General features: G+C 36.8%; 3 protein-coding genes across 6 annotated transcripts; 1 reads left to right on the forward strand and 2 right to left on the reverse strand.

The window, feature by feature from the left end:
• Positions 1 to 5,348: 5,348 nt before the first annotated feature.
• Positions 5,349 to 7,707, reverse strand: rad1 (RAD1 homolog (S. pombe)). 3 transcript variants are annotated; one of them, XM_056757144.1, is made up of 6 exons: positions 7,621 to 7,707; positions 7,115 to 7,328; positions 6,917 to 7,025; positions 6,567 to 6,825; positions 6,255 to 6,353; positions 5,349 to 6,167 (listed from the first exon to the last, which is right to left on the reverse strand). In XM_056757144.1, the coding sequence occupies exons 2-6, from the start codon at positions 7,307 to 7,309 to the stop codon at positions 5,990 to 5,992; spliced, it is 840 nt and encodes a 279-aa protein (XP_056613122.1). In that variant the 5' UTR covers positions 7,310 to 7,328; positions 7,621 to 7,707; the 3' UTR covers positions 5,349 to 5,989. The 3 variants fall into 3 exon arrangements, with proteins under 3 accessions (XP_056613122.1, XP_056613123.1, XP_056613121.1); XM_056757145.1 differs by having other exon boundaries at positions 7,558 to 7,621; XM_056757143.1 differs by having other exon boundaries at positions 5,351 to 6,167; positions 7,529 to 7,641.
• Positions 7,708 to 7,802: 95 nt separating this feature from the next.
• On the forward strand, positions 7,803 to 9,818 carry ift20 (intraflagellar transport 20 homolog (Chlamydomonas)). 2 transcript variants are annotated; one of them, XM_056757568.1, is made up of 5 exons: positions 7,803 to 8,006; positions 8,462 to 8,609; positions 8,741 to 8,826; positions 8,903 to 9,006; positions 9,107 to 9,818. In XM_056757568.1, the coding sequence occupies exons 2-5, from the start codon at positions 8,483 to 8,485 to the stop codon at positions 9,186 to 9,188; spliced, it is 399 nt and encodes a 132-aa protein (XP_056613546.1). In that variant the 5' UTR covers positions 7,803 to 8,006; positions 8,462 to 8,482; the 3' UTR covers positions 9,189 to 9,818. The 2 variants fall into 2 exon arrangements, with proteins under 2 accessions (XP_056613546.1, XP_056613547.1); XM_056757569.1 differs by having other exon boundaries at positions 7,994 to 8,133.
• Positions 9,819 to 9,931: 113 nt separating this feature from the next.
• tmem97 (transmembrane protein 97) lies at positions 9,932 to 10,980 on the reverse strand. The gene is made up of 3 exons (XM_056757567.1): positions 10,732 to 10,980; positions 10,472 to 10,616; positions 9,932 to 10,347 (listed from the first exon to the last, which is right to left on the reverse strand). Exons 1-3 carry the CDS (start codon positions 10,843 to 10,845, stop codon positions 10,073 to 10,075), a joined length of 534 nt encoding a protein of 177 aa, XP_056613545.1. The 5' UTR covers positions 10,846 to 10,980; the 3' UTR covers positions 9,932 to 10,072.
• Positions 10,981 to 10,992: the final 12 nt, after the last annotated feature.

Raw genomic sequence — 10,992 nt, forward strand, 5'->3', positions numbered from 1 at the left:
CCACGCCCTTTCAGTGTTGCTCAATAACAAGTCCTGACATGCTCATCATCGGGTGGAAAGTGGGCGTGGCGGCAGTCAAAGTGGACAGACACACGGACCAGTCAAGACAGCAAAGGAGCCATCGTCCCCTCACGTCACCCGCCCATTGTTGTTTGTTTACTCGCAGCGAGCGCTCTGTAATAAAATACTGAATGACGATCGGTCAGCTTCAATGCCAGTGTATTAGAATCAGCAGCTTAGGTTCGAGATCAGTATTATTCGTGTTGATTGGCAATACCGTGCAAAGATGTGGAAGAATGCATTCATCTGCTGCATGGCTTGCATGCACTTTTGCAAGCTATGTTGCATACTTCAATTTATGACATGCATTTCAATGTTCTGGATTAATCCTTTGCACAGTCATAGATTCTAGGCTAATATATTTATAGACAGTTTCCATTGACTTTAAATATATTTTGTAGGACGTGATAAACTGTATTTCCAAAAACGTAATTATGACATAGCTTTACTGTGACAGAGAGAGGGTGACAGTGATATTAGAAAACAATATAAATGTTTTATTTAAAATAATTTCAAAAGTTTCATTCGCTAGACTCTGCAAGAAATAATCATATTAGCTGATACTAAATTATTTAGTCAAGTGCGTTAGTCTCTGTTTAACATCAAACAGTCGTCGATTATCGATGTCAGCGCTCCAAACAAACAGCGGAAATAAGCTTTATCTTTTTAATTGTACTAATTTGGGATTCCCCGTTTCGTCCCCTTTGACCCGTGTCGGGCTGCATCCAACAGCCTCTATTGTTCATATGCAGATCAGGCATGGTGAAGGAGCACACACGCGGTTGTTTGTTTGCTGACCTCCACCCCACGACAGATGAGGGACTCCCACTTTCTGCTGGGGAATCCCCACGCAGGTACATGTCTGGGCAGACAGCCCCACGCTGACTGCTGTGGCATGGCATACATCGCCTCAGTGTTAAATCCTTGGTTAGGACCAGTGTTGGGTGTAAGTAGTTACTAAGTAATTAGTTACTGTAATTTAATTACTTTCCCCTTGAAAAAGTAAAGTAAAGGAATACTCTTATGTTTTCTGTAATTTAATTACAGTTACTTTTCATGTAATTAAACTAAATACTTTGTGAAATATATGCATGTGCAATAGTGTAATTGACATCAAAATTCAAAGTCTTACTTTAAAATCTGTGCTTTAATGTATAATTCTCACATTTGTAATACTTTGGTCAGTTAGTAATATTATTTATTTGAATGTATTAAATAGGTTCTTGTCTATCCTTGAATCACTTAACTAATCAAGGTCGATGTAGGATATAGAAAGTAATTTGTAATGAGTAACTAAATACTTTTTGGACAGAGTAATTTGGACAGTAATCTAATTACACTATTGAATATGTAATGAGTAACTAGTAATTAATTACTTTTTCAGAGTAACTTACCCAACACTGGTTAGGACTTTATCTCCACATAGGTGTAATGAATTTCCTTATTGAAGTTGAAAAATACACAACAGACTAATGAATAAAACTAACAAAAATGCGATGGTAGGGTATTTATTTTTTATATTTTGCGCTTTTATTTTGTAAATGTTATATTATGGTAGAGTTTTTATCAGTGGGATGTCAATCCACCCATACATACGAGCTCCCTGTAATACATAAACAGCTGAGACACGGGTCATCAGTGATCAACTGTAACATGTTTGCTCTCCTTTCACCAGCTCAAATGACACAAAAGGCAGGTCTTCCACTGTAAAAAAAGTTTCCACTATGTTTATCTATCAAAGTTCACTACCTAGAGATAGACGCTGGCTTCTGTGAAAGTGCGCAATGGTTATTGTTGTTACAAAAACAAAACGTCAACATAATAGGAGTATAACATGAGACTAAAGCTCAACTTGTTGCAGTGACATCATCCATTATTTAACCCCTCCTAAACCTTCCCTTGTAATCGTGCAAAGTATCTAAACCTGCACACTGTCTCCTACCCCTCCGTTTTCACGGATTAGTTTCATTGCTGTCACCTTATTGTCAGATAAACAACTCCTGTTGGAAGAGAATAAGATGGCACATGGCAGCAGCTGCCACCTTTTATAAGGTAATAGGATGGTGGTGAGAGACAGGCCTTTAAATGTCCTGCAGGTAAAGCAGGCAGAGCTAAACAACTGGATTGTCAATAGTAACATGGTGTGTGTTAGAGTAGAGTGTTTTATGAATCTGAAGGAAGATTTTTTTGTCACAGCTGAACTAAAAAGTAGAAAAAACGATTTACAAATAATAACAGGTTTTATCATTATAATATTAGCATTCAGTGGTAATTGTGATCATGATAAGAATCAGCTGTCCTGGGAGATACAAGCTATTATTATTTACAATTTTAGAAATAACAAAATGTATGATTTATGTTTACATTTTTTTCATCTTAAAGAAACAGAAGTGAGAGAACTGGCATAAACAGTTCAGTCACATTCTTGAGTTTACAGACGATTGTACAAAGGAACTAACACAGCATGTTCCTCTCTCATGCATGTTTCACTTGTAACCACATTGAGTTGATACTTGTTATCATAGTGTACTTATAGAACACATGCTTATATACGTCTGCTTTCCAGTCCATTTCACCTGTCAGCTATTTTTTGCTCATTTTTAACACCATTCTTTACATTCAAATTTCGCTACATAATTTATAGCTTCTGAGACATCTTAAAAATGATCAAATATGAAGCACCGTATCAGTTGCAATGTTGTCTTTTTGAAATCTTTACCATGTGCCCCAGGTTCATCGGATCCAGATAAAAAGCGCATTGTCCAAGTGATGGTCAATCGCAATGGATGGAAAGGCTATAGTGATGTCAGAGCTGCTGAAGGCATTACCTCATCTCCATCATCGAGGATCATTTCACACATGGTTGCAAGCTGAGGCAGAGGGAGAGCAGTATTAATGGGTTTTGGGATGGGGGGAGGTTGTCTGTTAAAGCCAGCTGTTGCCATCATGACCCCACATGACACTCAGGGTCCCCAAACAATGGCTTGTTGATGTAAGGTATTTTTAACACCAAGTGCTGGAATGTAAAACACAAATCATGTTCAGATAATCTTCACAAACTGTGGAGATTCCCATGCCTGCATTATTTTCGGCTGACTAGGCAGGAGTCGGTCCAGCCTTTTGTGTGTTGGCATGTCAATTTCACAGTCATTTGTTTAATACAAAACCTGCCCCTTATTAGTTTAGCAGTATGTACTATTTTCCAAACAATGACAGTGAATATGAACTGGTAATGTTAAAGACAGTCATACATGCTCGAAACGACAAGCAGTTGAGTAAATGATGACAAAATTTTCATTTTTGGGTAAACTATCACTCTAATCTAATTTAATTGCATTAACCAATGTTAATGAATTACACTTTATTGTAAATGGTCAGTACACTCAAAACTGAATCATTAGTTTTATCAATAGCAGGCTATTAAAATTTTTTTTTCTATAAAAATGAAGTCAATAAAGGCCCGGTTTCACAGACAAGGTTTAGCCTAAACCAGGACTATGCAGTAGTTAATTAAGGCTTTTTAAATCACTTTTATTTAAATGCCAGAAAAAAACATTACCGATGTGCATCTTGAAAAACAAATGACACTGAGCAAGTTATTTTCAATTAAGACTGCTGAAAATACATTTTAGTCTCGGGTTAGATTGAAGCCTTGTCTGTGAAATGGGGGCATAGTTATATTAACATTATTATGGGTTACAAAGTGCACACAGCTGACGGCATTTCTTCCTCACATTTATGTAACCTTCGTCACTTAATGTAACAGACGATACAATGAGTCACTGTCACATGCGATACAATCTGAACCCATGCACCTTTTCTTTATCTCCCATGGGCTCTCTTGTTGCTATTTGTTGGAGTGTCACAACAATTAGGTCATTGCTGAGTTTGTGTTTACAGAACCCAGCCACGCCGTTGCCAGAACCAGACACCACTTGAATCTCTGGCAGGGTAAAACATCAGACAGCGGGTCAGCGTCGGATTGTTTATCTGAGAAACGGGGAGAGCATCGTCCACTGCATCCACGAACTTGTGTTTAAAGAGCAGAACGTGATGCCATCCCCCTTACATCACCTGCTTTGAGTGATGTACTCCAAGCTGAGATCAAGTTGCTCACCCTTATCAAACGATACACAGGTCTTGGTTTGTGGACAGTGTTTACTTGGTTACACTTGTGAATGCTGTCTAGATGTCTACCAACCGCTTGTGTGTGAATAACTTTTTTTTTAATATTAATTCAATGGCCAATAAATAAACAGCCAATTAAGAAAAAAGAAGCCAATGCAGATACTGGTTACAAAGGGAATTGTATTGGTAATGTGATAGATTCTATTAGTGGGATGTTATGTGGTGGATGGGAATAAGACCTAAACACTACATAAAATAATTGGATTTAATGGTAAACGGCTTAGTCATCATGGCATGTGTGATGTAATCATCAAGAATTTGTATTGTTTTTTCCATCATATAACGAATGACAATTCAACCCTACACAAAAATAGTGATATTTAGATGAAATAAAATGTTTATCGACAACAAATTTTATCTCGTTTTTATTTCGAGATCTTTTCCGCAGCCTCTTTAATCAGCTTGCATGTGGCATTGACATGCATGATGAACGGAATCGCCCGCTGAGATGGAGATTGCAGAATGACATAAGTCCTGTTGTTTTGCTGCTGATGTGTTCCTCTGCCCGGAAACAGTGTTGCCTCGACAGCTGCGGGTGGAGAAGCGATTGGTCGCGAGGCCGCAGTTCAAGCGTCGCGCGCTGTTCTGGTACTTTCTTTCAGATGCGCGAGCGTCAACCAACATTAACATCAAGCTGCTGCGCTTGTCACATGTTTGCCTCGCAACGCATTGAAGTCATTAAATGAACATGCGTTAAAATTTTTAAGGTTTCTGGGAAGAACTTTGACGGTTCGATTAATTTAAAACATATATATATATATATATATATATATATATATATATATATATATATATATATATATATATATATATATATACATGTATAAATGTATAAGTATTATGAGATGATATGTAAATCGCCTATTGTACATAAACAGCCTTCCTTAAATGTTTGCTTGCAGATTTGTTATATATAGTGTTTGCATAAATACTGTTTTAATACCTTATATAATTTACAGTACTTCATTAAATGCAACTTAACAGAATTATTTTGATTAAGGATTCGATTCCGAAATTAAACATTTACGACACTTAGTTATTAGGTTTATAACATATATATTTAAACATATTTTAATACAATCCTAAATGCCAACTAAAATATCCTCATATGACTCCTGATATGGAAAAATTTGCGATTCTCTGTCGCCCTCTACCGATCAACCCCAGTTCTGTTTCAAACTGGATATAAAATGAGAGCATTTCTCATTAAAGTTTACCTTTATTTAACTGCATAAAGATCTGTTGACATGTTAATTCAGATATATACAGATTTAATATTAAACAAGAATATCAGAGTGATGAATTTTATAGAAATACATAAACTACAAAGCAATTAAAAAGGAATAGTTCACTTTTAAAATGAAAATTCTGTTATCATTTACTCACCCTGTTGCCATTTTAAAACTGTGTGATTTTCTTTCTCCAGCAAAACACAGAAGATAATATATAAAAAAATCGGGAACCAAAAACTGTTGGTCCCCATTGACTTCTATTGTATGGACACATAACCCATGCAAGTCAATGGGGACCAAAAATATCTTCTTTTGTGTTCTGCAGAAGAAAGGGTTTTCAAATTTGGGTTTGAAATGACAAGAGGGTGTGTAATAAATGAGGGAACTTTCATTTTGAATGTGAACTAACCCTTTTAATACCAAACTACGTGAAAACATTTGCTGTTCCAAGAGAAGACACCAATTCTAAGAACCAGTCAATTAAAAGACCCCAATTTTATACATTCAACCTATTCTTCCTCTGCTTCTTCATCCGGGCAGCAATAGTATTCCACAAAACAAATCTGACCATCATCATTCCTCACAAGATACTGCAGTGAGAGGAAGCCTCGGACATCAGTTCTAACAGAGACTTTACAGGACAGGGCCAATGCCTTTGTAGAGGGTTTCAACAGGGACATCTTGTACCTTTAAAAAACAGCACGTCAGAGAAAATTCATTCTAGTTTCGGACATTTATAAAGAGAGTTTCTTTATACGTTTCTGATGCTCCTACCTATTCGTTTGTGTTTTAGTACACTGAAAAAGCTCCATCATGTCCGAGTCTTTGGGGTAATCATAATGAGCATTTCCAGAATTGCCAAAAGTGGATAATCTAGGGAGAACAGAACATTGACAGTCCACAGTTCAGATTCTGTTGTAAACATCATTGCAACTATCTACTTTAATAGGTAATACTCTCCTCTCTATTACAGCAGACAATACATGTTAGAATAACATTTAATAAACTATACTGAAGTATAAATACATCTATAATCTGCAGTTTATGCGAAATTACCTGTTACGTGTGTGTGCACCTTAACTATACCTGAAGTATGGATGGCTTGGTGACATAGTAATCTGCAGAACCTCGCTGGTCATATCAAGCTCGGAGAATGCCTCTTTAAGACTGTCTGACTGCAGAATCACCTTGTTAGTTACATTTGTGCTGCAAAAATCAAAGTCAATCGGCTCCTCTGGCTCCTCTGTATTAATCTTGCATACTGTGACCACGCCGCCTTCCTCCAGAAACAAGGTCAGCGGATGTCCATAGCCATTGTAGCACATTTTTAAGGCAGTGCACACACCTGGTGGTAAAGAACGCAGAGAATTATCCCAAGACTTTTATGATTAAGAAATATGAGTCAAAAGCAGAATGTATAAAAACAAGACGCATACCTGGGACTGTACTACCCCCAAAGATGTTGAGGCAATCCAGAAGCACAGTTAAATTAACTTGAAACCCAACCGCGTCCTCTTTAATAATGTATTCTTGGAAGATGTCTTTCTAAAGTAATACACCCACAAATACACCATCAATCTAACTTCTGTCAAATACAAATACATTTTGAATGCATTTAAAAACTGTTCCCCAACCTGAATAAATGCATTGGCTTGGAGACATTTGGAGTCCTCTACAGTGACCTTTAATCCATTCTGTGTTGCATTAAATATTGCATGGTCTCTTAATGAGATGGCTTTCAGGATATTGGACAGATTTCTCGCGTTATCCAAACTGGCTATCAGGATGTACTGGTCATTATCTGTTTGAGATTCAGTTGACAGAGGCATGCTGCAACGATGTCAACAACTGCAAAAACAATACAAATAAGATATTACGTTGCTCATATCATGTTTATCCCACCAGCTTCTTTAATTTATGCGTTTACAAACTACGGTGAAGAAAACAGATTAGACAGCAAGTTCTAGCAACAGTTACATTTAAAGCAAATGAGAAAGAAACGGCGCATTCAACATTACAAAGAGAGATCTCGTATACTGCAAACCTACCGAGTTAACATAAGAAAAAAATGATTTACATGGTTTATCAGAAATATAATATTTCTTTGTAAATTGGCGCCCTTAAGTGAACACAACTCAACCTTCTTCTGGTGTTTTACGTTTTCTCCACGTCCCTCTCACACCCTCTAGTGTTCTGGCGGATAATTGCAGCAAACGTCATTTCGGAGCTTACATTATCAGGGAAAGGGGGATATTACACGTGCAGTTGGATATAAACACTTTTGTTTTTTAAAAAACGTAGATACTTCGAAATGTAAGGAATTATTTTATCAGTGCAATCATAAGGTGTGGCTTTAGTTTTTCGTTGTAAACATAAAACCAATGTCAGGTACAAACATTTTAAATGCCGTATCACCCCTTTCATTTATCATGAGATGGGCTGGCTGTCGCCTGGCAGCCGCGACAGACAGATGCGAGGACGTTCTCAGTAGTCCAACTGAAGTGCCACATAATCAAATATTAAAAGGTATGTTTGAGACAGTCGTCCATATATTTTAATCGATATGATTTCTTACGTCGTCTAATAATTTCAGAGAGTGTACATTTCTTGTCAGTGTTGCCAAGCTAACCCAATAACTTCACATCTTGTCAAGGTTTGTTTGTTTTGTTTATCTATAGCTCATTATCGAGCGAGTCCGTGACCTTAACGTCAGGTGCATTTCTTCTGTATCTATGACTTTGTGGTTTACATTGTGGAGATTCGCTTTTAGTTTCTTTAAAAGTCATTTTAACAAGCTAACAAGCTAATTGGTTAGCTAGCTTATTGTGTTTTGGTGACCGCTGGGCTTTTATAATTAGGAAACATACCGATTCTTAAACACTAGCGTTAAGTATATGTATGCTGGACAGACCTACTTGAATTTAGATTAAATGAAATTGCGCCTTTGAAAGACAGCTGTTATATTTCTGTATCGTTCCCAGCGGTTCTTGAGTCCTGTGGCAATGGCCAAAGACCCGTTGGCAGAGGCTGAGCTTCATTTCGATGAACTCAACAAACTACGAATACTTGAGCCTGACGTGAGCCAGAAAACAACAGAACTGAAGGAGGAATGCGAGGATTTTGTTGATAGTGAGTTTAGTTTCGCTATCTGTCTTGTATGCATGGATTGAGCATCATCATTTCTTTAGAAAGAAAGATGTTTTGCATATTTCACTTTTTCTCTTCATCCATTTAATTTTGTACATTTATTAAAAAAACAGAAATCGGACAGTTTCAGAAAATTGTAAGTGGGCTTATTGAACTTGTAGATGAACTGGCTAAAGAAGCAGAGACTGAAAAAATGAAGGTATGTACTTGTATTTAAAATAAATGTCAACATCTGTATTTAGTTCTTTTAAATGACCGGAATAACTATTCCTTAGGCCATAGGTGCAAGAAATCTGCTGAAATCAGCTGAAAAGCAACGAGAGGCCCAACAGCAACAGCTTCAAACTCTGATCGCAGAGAAAAAAATGCAGCTGGAGAGGTGTGCAGTTCAGTTTAACATGTATTCAGTCATGCTGTGTCTAATGGGACACCTATAGTCCATCTGTGCTCTAAATTCAAACTGATTGTTTGTTTTGCAGGTATCGGATAGAATATGAAGCACTTCAGAAAGTTGAAGCTGAGCAGAATGAATTCATTGATCAGTTCATACTGCAAAAATGAGACTTCTGTATTCCTAGACTCAAAGGACGCTATGCATCTGATTCACAATAACTTCCTAATAGTTATTGGGTCCCTCACTACGTTATTTAAATCGAACAGTTAATAGATGACAGTAGATTTCTGTTTCATTGCATACAACTCTCTCAACTCATCTCCTGAAGACACATTTGTAATCTTTCCAACCGTGGATCATAATCTCAGATGAATACTATTTATATACAAAATGTTATTTATACTATTTATATGAACAATTACTTTGTAAATTTGATCTGTTTTTACAGCAGGAAAATACAGTATTTGCATGTTACTGTAAATAATTCCATCATGATAATTTCATTTTGGGAATTTCATTTTATTTTTTGTATGATTTGTATTTTAACTGCTGTTTGTGACTTGAATCCAGCAGGTTTTACTTGATCATATCCTCATGGCGTGTTTATTCTTTGCTCAAGGGACCACACTCAAATATTTTGCATAGAAGATGCTGAAGTCCCAGACTTGATACAACCAAATAGTGCATTCATTTATTTTTTGTTTACAACCTAACTGTTAGATCAGGTGTGTTATCTTGACATTTGACATACTTCATACAAAGATGAAGTCATTTTAAATAAATATATTTTGCATTTATACTCTTGTCATCATTACCAGAGCTGTAAACTAGAATTACTACTTTGTGGCTAAAAATGGTAAAAAAAAAGAAAAGAGGAACGACAATCAAGTAGTTGTGTAAAACCGGCAAATGCAATTTCAAAAAATGAGGATAGTTTTATTTTTTTTAAATTCCTGCCGTTCGAACCCTGGTGGCTTACAACAATGAATACATTCATCCTTACATACAATCATCAAATTAACAGTAATGTGTGGAATGAATAAACTGGCATTTATCTCTGTTTCTTGGACTTTGCGGAAGCTTTTCCACTTGTAGAAGTTGAGTTATACGTTGAGCTGAAGAGCATGGTGAACAGAATCATGATAGGAATGATCAGATATGGAGCATATATAGACACAAGGGTCAGACGTTCCCTTAAAGTTTGCGGACCTGGGTGTGGCGTCAGAGGAAAGTTATTGAAAATAATGTGACTCAAAATGGGGATTAAAGTTGTGGCCACGTGAACAGAATATATTATTGCTGGTGTTCTGATCCACTTGCAGCCACCTATAAAACAAAAAGTAATGTACTCAATTATTTTTACCACTAGATGTCACCACTGTGCCATACGAAACTAGTCATTTAACAAATTATTAACAATTAATCTAATATTAGTTTGTACTGAACTGACCTTTGAGGAAAGCGTATGCAGCAATTGGGAAAAATGGCATCTGAACAAGAGCCTCGCAGAACACAAAAGATCTAAACCACACGGGTGGCTCCAACATCATCGGATCTTTGAATTCAGCAGCATACCACTGCAATACGGTTTTCAGCTGTAAAATATAAGATATATATACATTAAGTGAATGACAAAGAATCTAAGATCGTATATGGTTACCGACTCAAGTGAAACATAAATGATCAGCGCAGCGCAAAGTTCAAACTCACCTCAGGTGGATACACATGTTGAGGAAGTAACGCTTGAAGATCAATAATCAGAGTAATCGGAATGTGCGATGCAAAGTAAATGAAATACAAAATTTCTAAGACGCGCAGGAACATTTTGATATTTTATTAACGTTAACTGGAACTGTTTCGACTGAGTTACAACATTGGAGTGCATCAGTGGTCAGTGTAGAATAGCGTGTCGCTCCGCCGTTTCTCATTGGTCCTTCTGTTCGGTATTCCTGACGTTCTTCTTCCTATTGG

The sequence above is a fragment of the Triplophysa dalaica genome, chromosome 9 (assembly GCF_015846415.1).
Source record: "Triplophysa dalaica isolate WHDGS20190420 chromosome 9, ASM1584641v1, whole genome shotgun sequence".
Classification (NCBI taxonomy): domain Eukaryota; kingdom Metazoa; phylum Chordata; class Actinopteri; order Cypriniformes; family Nemacheilidae; genus Triplophysa; species Triplophysa dalaica.